General features: G+C 32.1%; 1 protein-coding gene across 1 annotated transcript; it reads left to right on the forward strand.

Moving 5' to 3' along the window:
• The first annotated feature begins 1291 nt into the window (after positions 1-1291).
• LOC115874814 (farnesol dehydrogenase-like) lies at positions 1292-22393 on the forward strand. Its single transcript, XM_030890113.1, has 6 exons — positions 1292-1405; positions 17212-17419; positions 18897-19028; positions 21340-21461; positions 21617-21769; positions 22276-22393. The coding sequence occupies exons 1-6, from the start codon at positions 1298-1300 to the stop codon at positions 22315-22317; spliced, it is 765 nt and encodes a 254-aa protein (XP_030745973.1). The 5' UTR covers positions 1292-1297; the 3' UTR covers positions 22318-22393.
• The last annotated feature ends 1336 nt before the right edge of the window (positions 22394-23729 follow it).

Consider the following 23729-nt stretch of genomic DNA (forward strand, 5'->3'; position numbering starts at 1 on the left):
TTATTCAATTGTTTTTGGTCACTTCCTGTTTAACCGGAAATGACTACAACTTTTGATTCTTAAATGGCACCTTCGGTATATTTTTACTTTATTCGATAGAAAATGGCATTCTGAATAGAATGACAGCCTATGTCAACTTTTGACATTTTTGCCTAAAACAAAAACGTATTTTAAATTTCAGTCTAGAGTGCCATGGCTGTTTTAAAAACACTAATTTTTAATCAAGGAGTCTTGGAAAAATAGTGTCTCGCCCTGGCCGCTTAAAAGATGCCCAAATAGTATCTTGCCAATCGATGCCCAAATTGTCGTAATATACTGCATGTTACAAATTCAAATAAACCATACGAAAATGTCACAAGTTGACATATGATATATCATCCTATTCAGAGTGTCATTTTCTATCGAATGAAGTAAAAAAAACCGAGAGTGCCATTTAAAAATCAAAAGTTGTAGTCGTTTCCGGTGAAACAAGAAGTGGCTAAAGACAATTGAATACGTCAATCAATCTTAATTTTTGTCATATACTAATATGCCAAATCTCGTTTTTTTCACTTTTGAAAGGCACCCGGTATACAATAAATGTACTAAAAATATTTAATAGGTTACTATTCCGGATGCGCATTTACATGTATTATTATGTGGCTTTCTCGGAGATGCAAGTGATATTTGAAGATGAGTGTGGTCAAGAATAGGTACCCTGAACGTTGCCAGAGTTTACAGAATTCTACGATTCGTTCACTACTGATCAGAATATTAGATCTAATTCGTCAAACTTTGGATGCCCAATGTAAACTTGTAATCCGTGCACTTGCAGCTCGCAATTATCACCATCGACTTAGAACTACTTATTTCACTACAAGAATGATATTAACATGTAATTTTCATAGGCAATAAAAATTAGTAGACCGAATTTTTGGTTTTTTTCTTAATGAAATATGTTTACGATTTGATAGCCAAAAGAAAGTCTTTTTAGACCTGGTCGCCTGGTAATTTTTTCAAAGCTTATGCGTGCATCTGATTTCTTGCAGACAAAATCATGAATAAAATGCAAAATAAATGTAGCTTTGTTTCATAAAAACCTCATAAATGTTTAGAGTACTATAGATATAGTTATTAATAATAAAACATAATAGTAAATTAATTTTTCAGAAAAAAATATCGGATACGTCATAGTAAGACGATGTTAAATTAACTAAACAGAACAATTATTATATAAATCAATTAATGCAACAATTATATTCAATTAGTGTAATATATTATATAAAGCAAAAAATAGAAATAAAATGTGATAAAGAAAATGGTTCTGTCTATGGAAAAATGGGTCGGTAAAGTTGCAGTAGTGACTGGAGCTAGTGCTGGAATTGGAGTTTCTATTGCAGAAAAATTAGTTGAACATGGAATGCAAGTAAGTCCAAATTAAATAGAAATTATATACCGGAAGGTGCATCGCTACGTTAACTAGCTCTGTGAATATTTTGCTGATATTTATTTATTCTTTCACCTCTTAATTAAATCTATTACCTTTTTCAAAAGATACAAATTTTTAAAATAAAACTTTCGTAATGATATAAATTCTTGATTAAAACTGTGATTAAAACTGAAGTTTTAATCATCTCCTGATGCAGTTTTAATCATCTGCTGATGATGCTAACATGGTTAGCGAAACGCGCGTCCAGTGTAAAAGTAAAAGTGTTTTGGTGTACTGTGGTGATTCAGTGTTTTATTTTGCTTAAAATGACAGCGATCTTCATTTCATAGCCATTGCTGACGCCGATTTTTATTCGATCATATCAGATGCGAAAGAAAGCGACTGCATCGGAAACCGCTCGGCAAACCCGACACGCCTATTGAGTGGTGTAAATACACCAGTCGTATGGTCCGGAAACCTATGCTGTGTCGTATTCGCTTGCTGGAATGACATAGTGCGTGGTTATATGTTTCTTTTTACAAACGCGTGTAGGATTTTTGTTGAACTTTTGAACTGTTATTTCTAAGTTTTTGTAATTTGTATATCTTATTTAAAATGGGATGCAAATGTGTTTATTTATAAGGAAAAAAAAATATTTATAGTATAAAAATTAATTTATTTAACAAAATTTAATTAAAAATGTGACAAAATAGTTACCTTTCTATTGGTTATATTGGACTTTTTTCGACTATATAAATCTTTATTTGTAAACTTTAATACATCAAATATTTTCAATCTAATAAATCATTTAATGATGTAAACAAGAGGAAATTTCTCCACCCATGTGAATTTGACCACCCATGTGAGAAATTTCCTCTTATTTACATCATTAAATTATTTATTAGATTGAAAATATTTTATGCATTAAAGTTTACAAAAAATAAGATTTATATAGTCGAAAAAAGTCCGATAGAACCAATAGAAATGTAACTATTTTGTCACATCTTTAATTAAATTTTGTTAAATAAATTAATTTTTATACTATAAATATCTTTTTTTTTTCTAATCTCCTACGAACTGATATTGTAGCGTTTTATTTTTCTTTTTATAAAATTCCAAATTTTAATATTGCTGGCGCCATCTATTCGCTAGATGTTAAACTTCATTCAGTACAGGTAGCGGTTCCTTTCCATAAAAACAAATTTCATTCAGTATAGACGATAGAGTTCACTTAATTGCCTTTGGTCATATGACCTGTCAATTCGAAGAGTTCCGTTTTAAGAAAAGGAGGAAGGAGGCTTTTTCCGAGAGAAGGAGATCAGAAAAAGACGCGTGGTTCAGCGTCCGACGAATCTCAGAGAAAAAGGGCTTTCTGAAACACTTTTCCTAACAGGAAAGGCACGGGTATCCAAAAGTGGAGATTTGAAATCCTGTAGAATATACTGTTCAGAGCCTAGTTCGTGTTTCTTTGGCCTTTTCCTGGAATAAGATCACAGTAAGTGTATCTACCATTTTGTATCGCCATGTCTAACTAAATTTTATTTCAGTTATTCCCGTTTTTTATTTATTTTGATAATGTTTGATTGTGCATGACTGGTTTGGATCAGCATATAGTTTGGCTATATTTTGGAATGTGTACAGCTGATTTTCAGACCGTAAGTTATTTTTTGGTATTCGGTGACTGTTCTGAGAGTTTTTTTTATAGAGTAACTGGCGTATAAGAAATTGACGTATAAGTAATTGGCATATGAGTAACCACTTTTGAGACAGTATTTATGACTCCTACATTTATTCTACTGATATCGAAGACTCCTGCTACTATCGAAGAGTCTACATCCACTTCCGTTAGTCTGAGACTGCCTGCCTACCTGTTCACTACGTCACAAAATAAAAAAAAAATACAGATAAGTTCTAAGTTCAACACACAAGGTATTCCCTAAATTTCTTTTACTTTGAGACAATATTTTGAATATCTCTCTGTAAATTGTTGTCATTTATTCCATATATTATAGTCAAAATTTACCTTTTAGTTAACATTATAAGTCATGCTTTGTCCTTAACGGTACGTTTTACTTCAGTATGATCTTTTATGTGAGAATCGCTAACACGGATTCATTTTTGAAGGTTATTGTACACGACTTGTTTCGAAACATCATCGTATTGGTACTTACATAAATTTCACCTGTTTATATATTACGTAATATAGTATACTGAGAGAACTCTAACTAAATTTGAGTTTACTTAAAGTAACTAACGATTTCATTGGGATAATTGAAACTGGGTTTAAACTGATTGATAATTGTGTTCGTTTTTAAATAAATGTTCAACGTAGGATAGTTATATCTGACTTTTATTCTTGATGAACATAATAGACCCTTATTGCTGTTGATTATTTTATTTTAGCTATTTCATGATCAAATTCTTTCTTACTGGTTTCTTACTTTACCTTTTCATACCCAAAGTAAGTGGCGCCCTTTTACTGTCTTTGACCATTACTATTTGAATACTTAACATCAATTTTAGAATCTTTTGCAGCCTATACATTATTACTTTTATTTTATTATTTAACTACATTATTAAGTCACCACAGATCACAAGCCTTACCTACGAACCCAGCTCTCCTCTAACCCTGAGCAACGGATACTTTTTTTCTTCTGTTTGAGGATGACAGAAAAAGTCGTCACACAAATAGAAGAATAAAGAATATGACGCCCTGTCACGTGGGGCTTTACTTGGTTTAATTGGCTCGACTTAGTTTAATTGGCTCAATTTAATTTAATTTGCTTCACTTATTTGGTAGACTTTGTAAAATAATTTTTGTTAGGCTCAGATAAATTTTCTATAAGGCAAAGACTATAGTTTTGAAATTTTATTTTCATTATTTCTGTAATTAAATTCTAATAATTTCAGTTCAACAGCAATTTTTTTGTTTTATAAATTCTTGAGGGTGTTTGTTTATCTATTTAAAACCCAGATAAATAACTTAATACGTATTTCTGACTACATTTTTTATTGACGTTTCGATTTTGATTTAAATATACAGGTATGGTTATATTTTGAATATACAGAGTGGACATAATTTCAGTATACAGGGTAGCACTGTTAGTATTTCATAAAATTTTGGAATTTGTTTCGAATACTTGAATCTTTTTTGGTTTTGACATTGAACATATTTTCTTTCTGATAGTTTGCGCCGAATCATAACAGCTTTTTGTTAAAATTAGTAAGTTTTTCTGAATCATTTAGACTTTAGCATTTCATATAGCTGAATTACAATGGAGAAAGAATCTTTTAAAGTTAATCATTTACGACAAGTAGAATTAGATTACGAACTTCTTATTAGGGGTATTAAAACATCTAAAAATGTTGACAGTAAACGTAAAATTTTGTCAGGTCTTTTAAGTAGAGAAGTAAATAACCCTTTTTGTTTAGTTAATATGGAAGATTATCCTGTTTTTTTTGATCAAGAAATTTCAGAAATTAAAGCAACTTTAGATTCAATTTCCTTGTCAATTTCTGAATTTGAGGGTGGAGTAAATGATTCAATGTTCAAAGTTATAAGATCTCGTCTTGCGCATTTGGCTGGTAGAATCAAGAGAATAATTTTAGATGAAAATCGTGCTGATGCAGAAACTATTCAAACTGATGTTTATACTAGTTGTTATCAACTTGAAGCTGACCTGCTTGTCAAAAACTTCAGACATTAATGAAACTTTAAACGTTAGTTCTGTTCCTTCAGGACCAGTTATTAATGTACCGCCTCCTATTGTTACTTATGTTGCTAAACCTTGTCCAGTGTCAGACTGGCCTATTAAATTTAATGGTAATCCTCAAGATTTATTTTCATTTTTAGAAACTGTTACTGAGCTTTCTGAATCACGTAAAGTTATTGAACAAGATTTATTTTCTTCTGCAGTAGAACTTTTTTACTGGTAATGCTTTTTATTTGGTATAGAAGTATTAAACAACATGTCGCAGATTGGAAATCTCTTGTAGAAAGATTAAAGAAAGACTTTTTACCACCAGATAATGATGATAATATTTGGTCACAAATTAGATCTTATAAACAGCGAAAAAAATGAAAGTATTTTAATTTTTATAGCAACTTTAGAGAATCTTTTTAGTAGATTAAGTAAATGCCCTAGTGAGGTTACTAAAATAAAAATCATTAGACAAAATTTACTTCCTGAATACATTACTCAGTTAGCTTTAGTTGATGTTTTATCTGTGTCTGAACTCTCTAATTTGTGTAGAAAATTAGAAAATGCTAAACATCAGAATGAAAAACGATCTAGAAGTTTAAATGTTTCTCAATTGAATACCACTCCTGATTCTAGCTCGTCTGATTCTCATCGAGTACAGTTTTGTAAAAAGTCTAAGAATGTCAATGCTCAAAACAAAAATAAAAATACTACTGTTCGGTCTGCTAGTTATTCTGTAGCGTCGTCGTCTTCTGACCCTGATATGGTAAATACTTCGAGTATGCCCCGATCTGTAGAAAATTCAGGTAAGAAAGCAACCTCGCGTTTAGTTTGTTGGAATTGTTCTGGTCCAAATCATACATTTCATGATTGTCGACAGAAACGTAAGGTTTTTTGTTTTAAATGTGGTAATTTAGGTGTTAAGTCACCGGCGTGTCCCAAATGTTCAAAAAACTAATTGGACGAACTCGTGTTTCTGGTCATGTAGTTCAAAAAAAATTCAAACCCAGAAATTTATTTTCAGAATCTGATTGGAAGAAGTGGTTATTATGTGTTAAGAATTTTTATAGATCCACCACTACCAATCATAAAGTTTCTTCTTCAGATATTTTAGATAATGATTCTTTTGTATGTCCGCAAATTTCCGTTTTGAATATAGATTTAGACCATACTGACGCATGGTATGAGACTATGAAGCAAAAGATTTTAGCTTCACCTGGTTCATTTCCACAGTGGAAAGTTGAAGATGGTTTTCTTTTTAAGTTTATTCCGGTACAGCTACCATTTTCATCAAATCTTCAAGAATGGAAGAAGGTTGTTCCACGTCCTCAACGTCGTAATATTATCGAATCATGTCATAATCCGCCAACTTGTTCAAGGCATTTGGGTTTCTATAAGACTTTATCAAGACTTCAAGAACAATTTTACTGGGCCCAAGATGAGAGCCGATGTTCTTAAATTTGTTAGAGTTGTCGTGTTTGTGGAGCTCAGAAATCTTCAAATACTATGCCGTTAGTTAGATGGGAAGAGAAAACAAGTTAATATGCCTTTTCAGACAATCGCTTTAGATCTTGCGGGTCCTTTTCCAGATCAAAAAGGGTCATAAGTGGCTTTAGTTGTTGGCGATTGGTTTTCGAAGTATGTTCTTCTGTGTCCGTTACGTTCATCAAAATCTCCGTATGTTGTGAAGTATCTTGAGAGTGAAGTTTTCCTACTTATGGAGTACCTCAATATATAATTTGTGATAATGGTCCTCAGTTTGTTGCTAAAGAGTTCAGAGATTTAGCAAAGAAATATCAAGTTCAGAAGATCTGGTATAATGCTGTGTATTCTCCTCAATGTAACTTTGTTGAGCGAATGAATAAAACAATAGGAACAGCTATTAGAACTTATGTTAAACAACATACAGATTGGGATGTTCAACTCTCTAATATTCAGTTTGCTTTAAACACTTCTAAACATGAGGTCACAGGTTTTTCTCCTTCGTTTTTAGTTTTCGGTAGGCATATTCCCATCTCTGGTAATTATTATGGTCAAGTTAAGTTCTCTGAAGATTTTGAAATTATGCCTGGCGATCGCAACTCTTACGCTTCAGAACTCAAAAATCTTTATAGTGTCTTTAGCGAAGTCCGTAAGAAACTTCATGCTGCTTACGAAAGAAACTCAAAGTCTTATAATTTGCGTAGACGTGATCTATCTTTTCAGGTTGGTGATTTGGTTTGGAGACGTAATAAGGTCTTATCAAATGCTGGTGTTAACTTTTCAGCCAAGTTAGCCCCTCGTTTTGTTTTATCTTCAGTACGAAAGAAAATTTCGAATTTAGTTTATGTTTTAGTAGACGAGGATGGTAATAACGCAGGCCGCTGGCATATAAAAGATCTTAAACCATACCAAGGTCACATGATTGACGACGATGATACAGGAAATGTCTCTACTACGTCACAGTAATTTAAATAATCTATTATGTCCGATTCCTTTTTAGGGTTTAGTCTAAAGGATACATAGATTATATTTTAGTTTTTTTAGTTTATATTAAAAAGTTATACAACAATTCGCTTATCGTTTTTACGGATTTGTCGCGAATCAGCATAACTATTGTGTTATTTAGTTTTTTTGCGTATATTTTCAGTATAATATAGTATTTCTATTTAGAAATGCGAGCATATAGCAGTATTTTTCTTTTTCCGAGTATTCTACAGATTACCTAATTTTGAGTAAATATTTTGTGGGATGGTAATTCTGTTAATCACTCATATGGTTTTGTGCCATTTGCTCCATTCTATGACATTCAGTTCACAAGAATCTGAAATTTAAGCAATTCTTGTATTTTGAGAACACGACTTCGTGACAAAACGAAAAGTTGTTATGATTCTGATTGCAACCTAATGGTGAGACATAGCTGACCTCATAACTTCGTAAGTTTACTGTGTATTGGGTATGATTGTGATTTTCTTTCCATATTTGCAATAGCGTTTCATAGGCTGGAATCCTATGTTACGGATATTTTGGGTCATTCGTGACAATCTTTTCTCTCTTCCTTTATATGTTTATCTATTGTGATTTCTATTGTTATTTTCCTTTCTTTTTCTCATACAGGTGAGTTACCTTGAATGGTTAACCGGTGAGCACACAGGTTGTGGCGAAGGTAGTTTGTTTTGGTCACGCCAAACTTACCTCTTATAGTGATCCGTAGCATGGCTTTTGTTGAGGTTCTTTTGTTGTTTGTTTTGTTCTCCGCTTCCTTGGGTGTGAGGGGTCGCATGACTGATTACACGCGATTTGTGAATCTTTCGTTGCCTCACACTAGGTGGGTTGAGTACGGACAATCAGCTTGAGGATTTCTTCAGGAACATCTGCGCTTCCATGGGATTCTTTCTTTCTTTCTTTTCCTATCCCATACTTTTAGGTTTAGATTTAGTTTTAGTTTTCATATATAGTTTATATGAATGTTTTTATTTGGATTATATGGTGATTTGACTTTCCCGATTGTGTAATCTCACTGATTTGACATACCGATTGCGACTTACCAATAGTGACTCCTTTATGGACGTGTGATACACGAAGTTATCATCCACCAAATTTTCATTTGAAAAATCCAAAACCCTGTACAAACTTAGTTTAGTTTTCCTATGTGGTGTTTGGGCGAAAGTCCTCTTTGAGGGCCTTTCTTTTTTTTGGAGGGGGGCAGTGTAGCGTTTTATTTTTCTTTTTATAAAATTCCAAATTTTAATATTGCTGGCGCCATCTATTCGCTAGATGTTAAACTTCATTCAGTACAGGTAGCGGTTCCTTTCCATAAAAACAAATTTCATTCAGTATAGACGATAGAGTTCACTTAATTGCCTTTGGTCATATGACCTGTCAATTCGAAGACTTCCGTTTTGCGAAAAGGAGGAAGGAGGCTTTTTCCGAGAGAAGGAGATCAGAAAGACGCGTGGTTTCAGCGTCCGACGAATCTCAGAGAAAAAGGGCTTTCTGAAACACTTTTCCTAACAGTAAAGGCACGTATCCAAAAGTGGAGATTTGAAATCCTGTAAGAATATACCGTTCAGAGCCTAGTTCGTGTTTTTTTTTGGCCTTTTCCTGGAATAAGATCACAGTAAGTGTATCTACCATTTTTGTATCGCCATGTCTAACTAAATTTTATTTCAGTTATTCCCGTTTTTTATTTATTTTGATAATGTTTGATTGTGCATGACTGGTTTGGATCAGCATATAGTTTGGCTATATTTTGGAATGTGTACAGCTGATTTTCAGACCGTAAGTTATTTTTTTGGTATTCGGTGATTCGTTCTGAGAGTTTTTTTATAGAGTAACTGGCGTATAAGAAATTGACGTATAAGTAATTGGCATATGAGTAACCACTTTTTGAGACAGTATTTATGACTCTACATTTATTCTACTGATATCGAAGACTCCTGTTACTATCGAAGAGTCTACATCCACTTCCGTTAGTCTGGAGACTGCCTGCCTACCTGTTCACTACGTCACAAAAATAAAAAAAAATACAGATAAGTTCTAAGTTCAACACACAAGGTATTCCCCTAATTTTTTTACTTTGAGACAATATTTTGAATATCTCTAAAATTGTTGTCATTTATTCCATATATTATAGTCAAAATTTACCTTTTAGTTAACATTATAAGTCATGCTTTGTCCTTAACGGTACACGTTTTACTTCAGTATGATCTTTTATGTGAGAATCGCTAACACGGATTCATTTTTTGAAGGTTATTGTACACGACTTGTTTCTGAAACATCATCGTATTGGTACTTACATAAATTTCAATCTGTTTATATATATTACGTAATATAGTATACTGAGAGAACTCTAACTAAATTTGAGTTTTACTTAAAGTAACTAACGATTTCATTGGGATAATTGAAACTGGGTTTAAACTGATTGATAATTGTGTTCGTTTTAAATAAATGTTCAACGTAGGATAAAGTTATATCTGACTTTTATTCTTGATGAACATAATAGACCCTTATTGCTGTTGATTATTTTATTTTAGCTATTTCATGATCAAATTTTCTTACTGGTTTCTTACTTTACCTTTTCATACCCAAAGTAAGTGGCGCCCTTTTTACTGTCTTTGACCATTACTATTTGAATACTTAACATCAATTTTAGAATCTTTGCAGCCTATACATTATTACTTTTATTTTATTATTTAACTACATTATTAAGTCACCACAGATCACAAGCCTTACCTACGAACCCAGCTCTCCTCTAACCCTGAGCAACGGATACCTTTTTCTTTCTGTTTGAGTGATGACAGAAAAAGTCGTCACATGACGAGTAATCTATTAAATTACTGCGTGATTATACAGAAAAGTCCACAGACTTCGAGACATAGGAAAATCAAGTCTATTTAGCTGTATATTGTGTCCAAATTTTGAAAAAGGGACAGTTTTGTTTAGATTGGCGTTTAATTTCACCTGACTTCTCGGTGAATGATTTCTTTTTATGGGGGTAGATAAAATCTAAAATTTACGGCCATGAAGAAATTCAAAACTTGGAGCAGTTAAGGCAGAAAATATTTAATGCCTTTGACACTGTCATCCCTGATATGTTATCCAATGTGAGAGGGGGGGATTTTATGATCGTTTGGGTTATTGTTTAATGCAAGGGAGGCAGTTTTGAACAGTTTTTGGGTAATTTTTAAATTTCATTATCCTGTTTTTTTTTTACCGTTTACCCATTACCAACCTTTGACGAACATAGAAAACGAAGGTCCTTTTCAGGACCACAAATATTTTGATTGAGAAAATTGGTAACTTTTTTTGGATTAAAAACAAAAGCTGTTAATATAATACCAATTTAAAAGTGTTTTAGTAGTTTTAATACACACTATGATATAAAATTTATTATTATTATAATGTACATTATTAATACTATTGTTCATTCTGAAATGGCATTAAGGCCCAATTGCAACAATGATTTAAATTTTTCTTAAAGATAAGTAGAGCTTAGAATGAGCTGTATTTATATTTACTTTAATATTCACCTTAAATGAGGGAATTTGACTGGATACAATTTTGAATTTGAATTGTTTTTAATGATACTAACAATTTTAGTTCAATTTTTAATAAAATTTATTTAATATTAATAGAAATCCAAGAGATTTGAAACCTCTTTTAGCGATTTATAACATTCTCAAATGAATTACAGGTGCCCTTAATTTCTATGAAAATCACACAGCTTTTTTCATAGTCGCTGCAGTTGCTATTAGTGATGGGTTGTTATTTAACTATCTGTTATTTTATAACAATTATTTATAAATAACATAACGCAACCGTTACTACTTTTAAAAAATAACAGATATAAAATAACGATACGTGCAGAGATCGGCCGCTCGTGAAAGGAAAACGAAGTCGGCGCTCTGCATCACCACGAAATTCTATGCTGCTCGAAGCAATTCCAAAAAACAACTAATATGGATGGAAAACATATTATTTCGTCAACCATCGATACAGGCGGCGAGACAACGGTGGGGGAAAGCGCGCTACGGCGAACGTAGCTGCTTCGGTCGATACCGTCAATGGTCGTATTTACAACAGCTTTAAAAAATAATAGGATATAAAAGAAGCAGGTTTTTGAAACAAAGCTGCGGGCATAACGCCTGGCGGTGGAGATAACAGGAGTGGGAAAGGAACGCTGCTGCATCGGTCGATTGTCGATGGAGGCTCGCAACGGGTTGGAGAAGCAGTCATTTTAGATATGTTGTTTTTCAACCTGTTACAAGCATAACAGGGCGGCGGACGAGATAATAGGTGTGGAAAGGAACGCTGCTGCATCGGTCGATTGTCGATGGAGGTTCGAAACAGGTTGGGGAATAACGCATCAGTTGTTTTAGATACATTCTGTTTCAACCTGTTACGAGAATAACGGACGGAGGTCGAGATATTATGGCGCTCTATGTTTCAGTACTTACTTATTAAGTTTCAATATTTAGGTATATATTTATTCTGAAAAATTTTCAGAATAATATTTTAAGATTTTTTAAAATGTATACAGGGTGTTTTGAAAATCTGGTCATTGATTAATCACGATTCTGCTTAAAGCCCTTGACGTAAAAAGCTGATTTTTGGAAAACGGATTGACTTTAGTGTGTAGAGGTTCGATAAGAAGAGATTTTCAGAAACTCGAATTCTAAGGGGGTGTAACTACTCTGAAATATTAGAATATTTTTATTTAAAAACCGGTGAGTTTTTTCGGAAAACTCTTAAAACACGTATATTTTAATATGTTGTTTAACATATTTTAAGATTTTTTAAAAATATATACAGGGTGTTTCATAAAATATGACCATTGAGTAATCACTATTCTGCTTAAACTGCTGGACGTTTAAAGCTGATTTTTTGCAAACGGATTGACTGTGGGGTTGAGGTTCGATAAGGAGGGGTTTCTCGAATCTCAAATTCCAACAGGGTGAAAACGACCCTCGATTATTACAATATTTGTTATTTAAAAAACGGTTAGTCTTTCGGGAAAACGCCTGGACACGCATAATTTATTTTGTTTTTTTTACATATTTTGAAATTTTTTAAAAAATCATACAGGGTGTTCCAAAAAGTTGAGTAATTGATTAACCACGATTCTGCTTAAACTGCTGCTCGACGTTAGAAAGCTTATTTTTGGCAAATGTGAAAAATTTTATCCAGTTTGTATGTTAATGGAAATTCTTGTTTTGCTTTATCATCACCATTAGAAATTATTAATTCGACGCGAACGAAGTCGCGGGTACACGCTAGTTTAAGTGTAAAATTAATTCGAACTCTAGTGTGTAGTTGGTTTACTTATGAAGAATATACTACACATTTTCTTATATTGCTATTTTTTTTGACCGCAAATGGTAAAATCATAACTAAGAGCTTCTCGCCCGTCGAGTGAGATGCACCCTGTACACTGCTACGCAATTCAGGATCTACGCGGATCGAGGGGCAGGGCGTAGGTATATACTATAGACGAGTGGCCGAATTTTGGCTTTTTTTTATATCGCAATTTGTAAACAGCGCTTATTTGTAAATAACCACCGTTTTAGAGAGGTATTTTAGATAACAATCGATATTTAGAAATGTTTTTGACACCCTGGAAATACTACCACCGAGCACGTCATTGTTGCAACTTGTAACTGCGTTAATACGCCTGGCGATGACCGTCTCATACTCTTTCAGATATTTAGTAGTAAAATAAAGAAACCTGTTATTTTTAAGCTGTTATTTTAAGCTGTTTTTTATAAATAACTATAACAGTTTCAACTGTTATCTAAAAATAACAGTTTTGCCCATCACTAGTTGCTATAGCTATAAAAAACTATTTTTTTAAGGTGTGAAAATTGCGACACACGCTAAATGGACTTGATTTTTCGTATGTCTCGAAGTCTGTGGACCTTTTTGTATGCCTCGATAACATATTGGTGCAGATTATTTTCACCCAAACAAATAATAACCCAAACTATACATTGATGCGGATTGTCTATGAACTCTTTCTGAAGGTCACAGAAACCTGAACGCGTAATTCGGTGTTCTTTCGCATCTGTTGTAGTTAATTTGTGATATGGTAGTACCTTAGATTAAGAATGGTAGTACACATTGATCGAATGTTTTTTTTTATTTAAATAGAGTGGCATTCTAGATTTGAATATGATTGAGTTTCTTCCATAAATATTCCATGCTAACTTAATTCTTCTGTTGATTTCTGGTAGTAGAGATCCGAGCTGTGTATTAGTTGTCCCAAATATGTGTATTCTTCTACTATTTCCAGTTTTGTGTTATTTTTTAGAATGTCTTTTCTGTCTACTAGTTTGTTGTACTTTGTACATTACTTTAGTTTTTGCTAGATTTATTTACTTAGACTTAGAGACCTACTTTATTGCTGGCTGTATTTAGTTTGTTAATTTGTGTTTGTAGTTCTTCAGGACTATTGGTTAATATTATTTATTTATTATCATCATATTACATATTATTATTATTATCAGTTATTTAATTTATACTCCGAACATATTTTTGAAGAGGCAATTAAAGACACGAGTGATGGGATTAAGCTCAACGGTGTAACACTTAACAACCTAAAATATGCTGATGATACCGCGGTACTAGCAGATAGTCCAGAAGCCTTGCAACACTTGTTAAATCAACTTACTGCAGTCGGAGATCGTTACGGCCTTAAAATAAATACCACTAAAACAAAAATACTTATAATATCAAAAATCCCAAAGCCGCCCATATACAGGTTGGCGCACCTCATTCGCCTCGGTTGATTATACGAAAACGGAAAGATGTAGAAACAAAATATTTTATGGGTGTATGTGGGATGGCAATGTGCACAATTTAAAATTATTTTGAAACATACAGGGTATCTCAGAACTAAGATCCATACCAAAGTTATATTTTTTCTTATGGAACACCCGGTATTTTATTTCATTTTTGGATTCTTGGGCCCAAAAAAAGGCATTTATTATAAGGGTTAAATATGTTTAAAATCTTTTGTTTTTGAGATATTAAAGATATTTAAATATGCACGCTGCAAAAGAATTGATTATTAACACCCTGTACATTACTTTTCAGAATTAATTCTTGTGCTGAGTTTAAAGGTAAAGAAATAAACTTTACTGAAAAATGTAATTGCTTCCTTAAATTTATACAGGGGTACCAAAAATTGGTGATCTGTTTTAAAGATTTATTTTACATAAAAACTTTGTTATTTCAAATGCAACACCCTGTAATTTTTTAAATTAATCGAAGCAGATTTAAATGCTCCTTCAAACTATATTAAGGTTTCCTATACCTATCTATTTCAGATTTTGAATAAAAAATGATTTTTAAATAAAATGGCAATCAAAAGTCGGCTGGTATCGCCATGGCAATTTTCTAGTGACAGTTAGTAACTATCTTCAAAATCGACATTAGTTTATGGACATTATTATTTAAACAGTTTACTAAAATTTACCCACAATAGTTTAATAAGTAAGTATTCTTTATTTTATGAAGAAAAATAAAGCCGTATCTGCTGACGGAACGAATGGATATGTTACTAGTGGTTTTATTTTGTGAGAAAAATTATTTCTTGGCCTCAAGAGCTTATGCTCAAAGATATCCAAATAGGAATCTTCCTGATAAGTGTTCCTTTGAAAAACAACTTGTCCTATTTCCTATTTCGCAGAGTTGGTAGTGTAGTTTATAAAAAAAAACCTATTAGGCAGAAACCTATCGTTGGAAGTGAATTTATTGAATTTGTCGTAATTGGCTCTTTTATAGAAAATCCATATATCTACTAGTTATCGTAAAATAAAACAAAGAACTACATCTTCGTTTTTCTTGATAGAATAATAAATACATATTAATAAATATTATTTATTAAACTATTGTAGGTAAATTAAATAATAATAAACTGGGTATAAATTTAAATAAAGTCTATAAACTAAATTCGATTTTGAAAATAGTTACTAACTGTCACTAGAAAATTGCCATGACGACACCAGCCATCTTGATTGCCATTTTATTTATAAAATCGCTTTTTATTCAAATTATGAAATAGATAGGTTAAGGAAACCCTAATATAGTTTGAAAGAGCATTTGAATCTGATTCGATTTATTTAAAAAAATACAGGGTGTTGCATTTGAAATAACAAAGTTTTTATGTAAAATAAATCCTTAAAGTAGATCACCAATTTTTGGTACCCCTGTATAAATTTAAGGAAGCAATGACATTTTTCAGTAAAGTTTATTTCTTTACCTTTAACCTCAGCACAAGAATTAATTCTGAAAAGTAATGCACAGGGTGTTAATAATAAGTCTTTAAATATCTCAAAAACAAAAGATTTTAAACATATTTAACCCTTATAATGAATGTCTTTTTTGGGCCCGAGAATCCAAAAATAAAATAAAATACCGGGTGTTCCATAAGAAAAAATATAACTATGATATGGATCTTAGTCTTATATTTCAAAATAATTTTAAATTGTGCACATTGCCTCTCCACATATACCCATAAAATATTTTATTTCTACATCTTTCCGTTTTCGTATAATCAACCGAGGCGAATGAGGTGCACCACCCTGTATATATTAGTATACTATATGGGAAACGCGCGCGCGCGCGAATAGAAGTGGTAGAAAAATTGAAATATTTGGGGACCTGGATTGCAACAACCTAGATCCAGAAATAGAAATTAGATCCAGAATCGAGCAAACAAGAGCCACTTTTAACCTGATGCGGCAATTACTGTGTAATGCCACCCTAAGTATGTGTCTTAGATACCGGTGTGTGAAGTGCTATGTACACCCGGTTTTGTTGTATGGCTGTGAATCATGGACTCTAAAGGCTAACACCATTAACAGAATAGAAGCCCTTGAGATGTGGATTCTTCGTAGACTTCTCAAAATACCTTGGACGGCACATGTCACAAACGAAGAAGTGCTGATGCGAGCCCAGTGCGAAAGAGAATTAGTGCACATAGCCAAGAAACGTAAGACAGTCTATCTGAGTCATATAATGCGTGGAAGTAGATATAAGCTGCTAAAATTGATGATGGAGGGAAAAATTGAGGGCAAGCGGGGTATAGGTAGAAAGAAGCATTCATGGTTGAAAAACATCAGAGGTTGGACGGGTATGGATGCAGACTCGTTATTTCGAACTGCCCAAGATCGTCATCAGAAGTTCGCCAAGATTGTTGCCAATCTTCCATGAACAATGAAGACGGCACTCTGAGAAGAAGATTGGATATTAGGACTATGTCATCAGCGAATCTTAGATGGTTAAGATATTCTCCATCTCTTTTTAATACTTTGCTGGTCCAGTCTAATTGACGAAATATTTCTTCTGGTGTTGCTGTAAACAGCTTAGGAGATATTGTGTCTCCCTGTCGTACTCCTTTTCTGGTTGGGAACTCTGGGATTGTTTTATATACTCTTGCTTTGACTTCTTTGTATATATTGGCGAGAGTTTCTATGTAAGGCCTGTCAATTCATTGATTCCCTAGGTCTTCTATTATTGCCTTAGGATATATCGAATAGAGATCCTTCTCAAAGTAAAGGCTTTGGCTAGTGGAAGATCTCTTTTTATAATTTCTTATAAATAATTGTATGTTATTTTCAGGTGGTTGGATTGGCTCGTCGGAAGTTTTTAATGGATGAGCATAAGAATCGATGGAAGAGTAAAAAAGGAACGTTTCATCCCATAAAATGTGACGTAATGGAGGAATCTGATATTGTCAACGCTTTTGAATGGATAAAGAAAAATTTAGGCCCAGTGTCCGTGCTGATTAATAACGCTGGCATAGGAGGATATACAACTTTAATAAACGGTAAGATTATATATGTTGGCGGCAGATGCCGAAAATTAGACATATAGCGATTATAATTAAATATACCTACCTATATCCACAAAGTTACGCGGAAGAGTTTTGATTGTATTGGTTTCAACTTGTATGCGGAGGGTGCTAATCTTTTGTTGTTATATTATACCAAAAAAAGATTAACCCCCTGGCAAGTTTTAGTATCGACAAATCGCCATATTATGTCTAATTATTTTGGACATTGGCCGAAATTCGGCATCTGCCTCCAACATAGGTATATACTGGTCTGAATGAAAATCGGCCCTGAAACAATTCTTACGCATTGTTATGTAAAACTACCTCCTGAATCAAAAGATAAACTCCGTTTTCCCTCACCACCCCATGTTTTAGGGGGAGACCCCTTACCTATTTTTACTGCTTTTCGATGGTTTGTTGGGATGAAAAGAATTATTTCAGTACTAGCGTGTACCCGCGACTTCGTTCGCATCGAATTAATCATTTGTAATGGTGATGATAAAGCAAAGCAAGAATTTCCATTAACATACAAACTGGAAAAAAATTTCTCACATTTATGTCAGCATGAGAAAAAACAATCGAGAAACCCCTCCTTATCGAACCTCTACACCCCAAAGTCAAACCGTTTGCCAAAAATCAGCTTTACCCGTCAAGCAGTTTAAGCAGAATCGTGATTACTCAATGGTCATATTTTCTGAAACACCCTGTATAAATTTTTAAAAAACCTTAAAATATGTAAAACAACAAAATAAAATATACGTGTTTTCCGAAAAACTCACCGGTTAAATAAAAAATATTCTAATATTTGAGGGGTGGTTTTACCCTCTTAGAATTCGAGTTTCGAAAAATCCCTTTTTATTGAACCTCTACACCCTAAAGTCAATCCGTTTTCCAAAAATCAGATTTTTACGTCAAGCGCTTTAAGCAGGATCGTGATTAATCAACGACCAGATTTTTCGAAACACCCTGTATACATTTTTTAAAAGTCTTAAAATATGTAAAAAAATATACGTGTTTAAGCGTTTTTTCGGAAACTTGACCGTTTTTTAAATAAAAAATATTGTACTATTTGAGGGGTGGTTTCACCCCCTTGGAGCTGGAATTTCGAAAAATCCCTTCTTATCGATTCTACACCCTAGAGTCAACTTGTATGCGAAAATTGAGCTTCTTAGGTTGAGTGGTTTGAGCAGGGTCGTGATTAATCAGTGAGTCAGTCACTTAAGGATTTTATATATGTATTAGTATAGATTTTAGAATTCTTTTTTTATTTGAAAAGTAAATAATGTCTTATTAAAAGTATCAGTTTTCTGGTACAATAATGAATTTAATGGTTATTATTTTATTTATTAAAAATAAATTTTATTTACAGTTTATTATCTGATATCTGACTTTTTCTTAAACTTGAAATGTGCCTACGCCTTAAAGTCAAGAACCCTAAATTTAAGTGTGTATTTACTTAAATATTTTTTAGGAGATGCTGCTAAATGGAAAGCCATTTTTGACACCAACGTTCTTGGTTTATGCATGGCCACTAAGGAGGCAATCAATCAAATGACAGAAAGCAAAATTAATGGACACATAATCCACATGAACAGTATTGCAGGTACAAATATTACTATATACAGGGTGTCCCAGAAATGAGTGCAAGCTGTGCAAGTATTTTAAGGAGTGGTAGATCTGGTAAAAGAAACATTTTTTCTCTTTACCATTTTTCAAGTAAGTCCAAAATAACCGATTTATTTTACTTTGAAAATTTCCAGAAAATGATTTTTTGCTTAAATTTTGAGAACCACTGGATCTTTTCTGGATTTTCTTTCACGTAAATTTAATCTACTACCTGTGTTGCTATATTATCAAGAAATTGTGTTTTTTAACTTAAAACTAAAAACATTTCCAAAATTTTGTGTTTCTGAGGCCGAAATATACTACCAGTTAAAATACTTGCACTTATTACTGGGACACCCCGTATATTCATTATATTTCAAGTACTTTTATTGAAAATATTAAAACTTATAATTAATGACAATATTTTTTATAAATAGAAAATTATGAGATTTCACCAGGTATTTAGGTTTAAAACTCTATACAGGATCTTCAAAAAGCGTGGCGATTGACCATCTCTCATGGGGGGATTTCTCACATATAATAATAAGATTTATTTGTGATAAACTAGACTGTCTTAAGACTGCTACCAAGGACTGCCAGCGACAACAGTGAGACACCCCGCGAATTTACTATACCGGGTGCGTCTCAAAAGTGGCTTACTTATGCTATAACTTTTTAATTTTTTCAGATAAAAAAACGAAACTAAACATTTTAGGACATACATTTATACGAACTTTTTTACTTATTTTTATTTGCAGAATATGCTGTCGAAGTTTCCGGAATACTATTCGAACCACCCTGTATAACATAAATTAGGATTGACTGACGTATTCAATTGATTTTGGTCACTTCCTGTTTTACCGAAAATAACTACAACTTTTAGTGTTTAAATGGTATCCTCGGTGTTTTTTACTTTATTCGATAGAAAATCACTCTGAATAGAATGATTTGAAAAGTTGACATATCATATGTCAACTTTTGACTGATATGGTCTATTTGAAATTGTAACATGCGGTTCATAACAAGAATTTGACTCGAAATACCAAGTGTGTGGTACCAAATTATTCGTAGAAAAATGCTTTTCCAAATATGCTAATGAGCCACCCTTGTTCCATTTGAAAAAAAAATTGAGATATGATTAAAAATACGATTTGGGCATATTTTAACCGGTCAGGACAAAACATGAAAAACATTACACGAACAAAACTATTTTTCCAATGCTCCTAGATTAAAAATTAGTGTTTTTAACACAACCATGGTAGTCTAGATTGAAATATAAATACGATTTTCTTTCAGTTTTTATCCATCTTTCCTCTCGAGTCTCGTGTGTCATCTTTCGTTGTAATGCCTGGCTTCCTTCTTGAAGAGTTATACAATTTATAATTACTATGAATGAGTTGTGTAAATGTTAACAGCTCTAATTAATTTTATTTCTTCCGAGTGGTTGTACTTCCTAGGTGACTTTTGTGTGAGTACGCTTTTATTTTAAAGAACACAAGTTTAATTAAATTAAAATAAAAAATAATTCTTCTACATATATAAATTAAAATAAATATTAAACTCTAAAAATTAAACTTAAGTAAATGTTAATTTTCTACAATATATAAATTTGACATATAAATTAAAATTCAACATATACTAATTAAAAAATAAAAAAAACAAACATAATAAAATTCTTAACTTGTTCCTAACTAACATAACTAAAAAAAAAATTATCCTACAAAATTGAATATCAGCATATACAGATTAAAATAATTAATTCTCAACTTACATTACTAATACAAAAAAATATATAAAAAAATATATCACTCAAAATAAATTTAAGTAATGCTTAAGTAAATTTCTTTGAATTGTGCATTGAGGTGTGATTTGATTATTGCCTGGTTTTTTCTTTCAATTTATCTAATTATAGCTGATTATACGGCTCCCCTCACCTTATGATTTTAGTCTAGTTGTTTTTAATTTTTCAAATTTAGCATACCATATTGTTATCTGTGATTGAACAATTTTTGTGATAGATATAACTTTTTTACTATGTAAAAAATGCTTGACTTTTTAACTTGTTGTAATTGTATTTTATAAATTTGACCTCTGTAATTGTTTTAGCTTTGGGCCTGATGATGGGAATAGTTTAAATTCCCGAAACATGCCCCCTTGCTTTTTTAAGCATTAAAATTTAAATTAAACTACTTAAAGATTGTGAGTTATTGTCCTTTTACCCGCCTTCAAAGGTTTTGCTTTGATAATATGTACTCACACTGGGTTAGAGAACGTTTAGACCAATATTTGTTTATTTTTTATAATTACAGGTTTTATGATACCATTTCACCCTAACGCAAATGTATATCCTGCCTCAAAACACGCAGTTACTGCATTGGTCGAAACTTTAAGAAGGGAACTGAATCTGATGAAATCTAAAATTAAAATAAGCGTGAGTATAAGTGGATAGTTAGACCAAAAAGTAGTATGTAGCAAGGTATCTTAATAGTTTTATTAAGTAGTGTTATTATGATATAGTGATATAGGGTGTTTTGAAAGAAAGTTCAATAATATAGATTTTTTTTATATAAGCTTTATTTTATTTAGGATATTAGTCCAGGGTTGGTAAATACCGAAATAGCAGATGTATACGATAGTAATTCTTATTTAGCTAAAGCTGTAGCTGATCCAAACAATTTGAAATGTGAAGATATAGCTGACGCTGTTATATATATTTTATCCACGCCACCGCATGTACAGGTTTGTTGACTCACGTACTGTCAGTAAATAAATAAAATAAAGAACTACACACATTTTGTTAATTATTTATTAACAAGAACTTTTATAGCACATTAACAGCTAAGTGTCAGGATCTTAACGCTTTTAACTTGAACACTAATTTAACAAAAAATATCTAGTTCTGTAGGTTATAGTAGTTTATTTCATGATAAATCCATTTTAATTGATATAAATCATAATTCTATGTAAACGAAGTTGTATAAATGAAAGTGACTAATTATTTATACAATTATAAATTTTGTATCGTCATCTTCTTATGAAATTTGGTTTAAAATATTTAATAAAAAGTGTATATTTTTTATGTTTGTATATTTGTTAATTAAAGATACTAAATTATCAAATAATGTTGATTAAATATATAGATATTTCATAGATATGTATATTTAAAGATAAATTATTTGATTTTTGAATATATTAACTTTTCGGCGTATATGCATGCATATTTTTATAAGATTTTTCTCTTGCAGATTCACGAATTGGTCATAAAGCCTGTTAACGAACCGTGGTAAAAATACCTACGTAATATATAGGTATACATTATATCTATTTGTAACTGTAGTTTATAATAAACGTTTTATAAAACAATATTGGTTTCATTTGTTTTGACTTTGAATGTGGTAGACAATGATTCAGTCAGTATTGAAACTAAAACAATTTCGGACTTTTATTGTATTTATTTATTTATGCTTACCCCAAGGATACTATAGAGATAAGGATAGTTCGATTCCTATCTTCCTGTACTGTCAGTTTTTTGACGTTATCTAGGGACGGAGCTGAAGTTCGCGCTAAATATTTTAGACAGTGACAGTTATTTTTGCATTTGACGGACGAGCGCACAGTGCGGCGGAAGATAAATCTAGCGGGACAAAACCGTTTGGTTAGAAATAAAAGCCAAAAATGTGTACTGATAAGAATAAATAGTAGACATTCCAATTGATATAAAAATGCATGAATTATTTTTTGGTCGTATATATTCGGTCGTATATTTTGTATTCTATAACTTTTTTATTTTTTCAGATAAAAAAACGAGATTTTGTATGTTAATATTACTTTATTCGATAGAAAATGACACTCTGACTAGAACGACATATCATATGTCAAATTTTGACATTTTCGCATATGGTATATTTGTAATTGTAACATACTGTTCATAACGACAATTTGACTCAAAATACCAAGTGTGTGGTACCAAATTATTCGCCAAAAATGCTTTTTCCAAATATGCTAATGAGCCAAACTTGTTCGATTTGAAAAAATTGAGATATTATTAAAACTACGATTTGGGCATCTTTTAACCGGCCAGGACTAGACATGAAAAACATTAGACGATGAAATCTATTTTTCCAAGGCTTCTTAATTAAAAATTAGTGTTTTTAATACTTCCATTCTAGATTGAAATTTAAAATACGATGTTTTTAAAGCGAAAATGTCAAAAGTTGACATATGATATGTCATTCTAGTCAGAGTGTCATTTTCTCTCGAATAAAGTAGAAAATTACCGAGGGTGCCATTTAAAAATCAGAAGTTCATTATCTCATCATTCATCAATCAGTAGTCATTTCCGGTGAAACAGGAAATGACCAAAAACAATTGAATACGTCAATCAGTCCCAATTTATGTCATATGCCAACATACCAAATCTCGTTTTCTTTATCTAAAAAAATAAAAAAGTTATAGGGCGTGAGCCACTTTTGAGACGTATCTGTTGTACACTTTATACAATATACCGTATGATCGAATAAAAACGGCGTCCAGTTGGCTGGGAAATAACGATCGATGACATTTCCCATATAAATTTACAAATAAAATGACAGCGATCTTCATTTCATAGCAATCGCTGACGCCGTTTTTATTCGATCATACGGTATTTTTGCACAGTTTACTATGCAAACTGAAAAGTTTATTAAATTGAAAACCCGGG

The sequence above is a fragment of the Sitophilus oryzae genome, unplaced genomic scaffold, assembly GCF_002938485.1.
Source record: "Sitophilus oryzae breed Bouriz unplaced genomic scaffold, Soryzae_2.0 scaffold_1297_pilon_pilon, whole genome shotgun sequence".
Lineage (NCBI taxonomy): Eukaryota > Metazoa > Arthropoda > Insecta > Coleoptera > Curculionidae > Sitophilus > Sitophilus oryzae.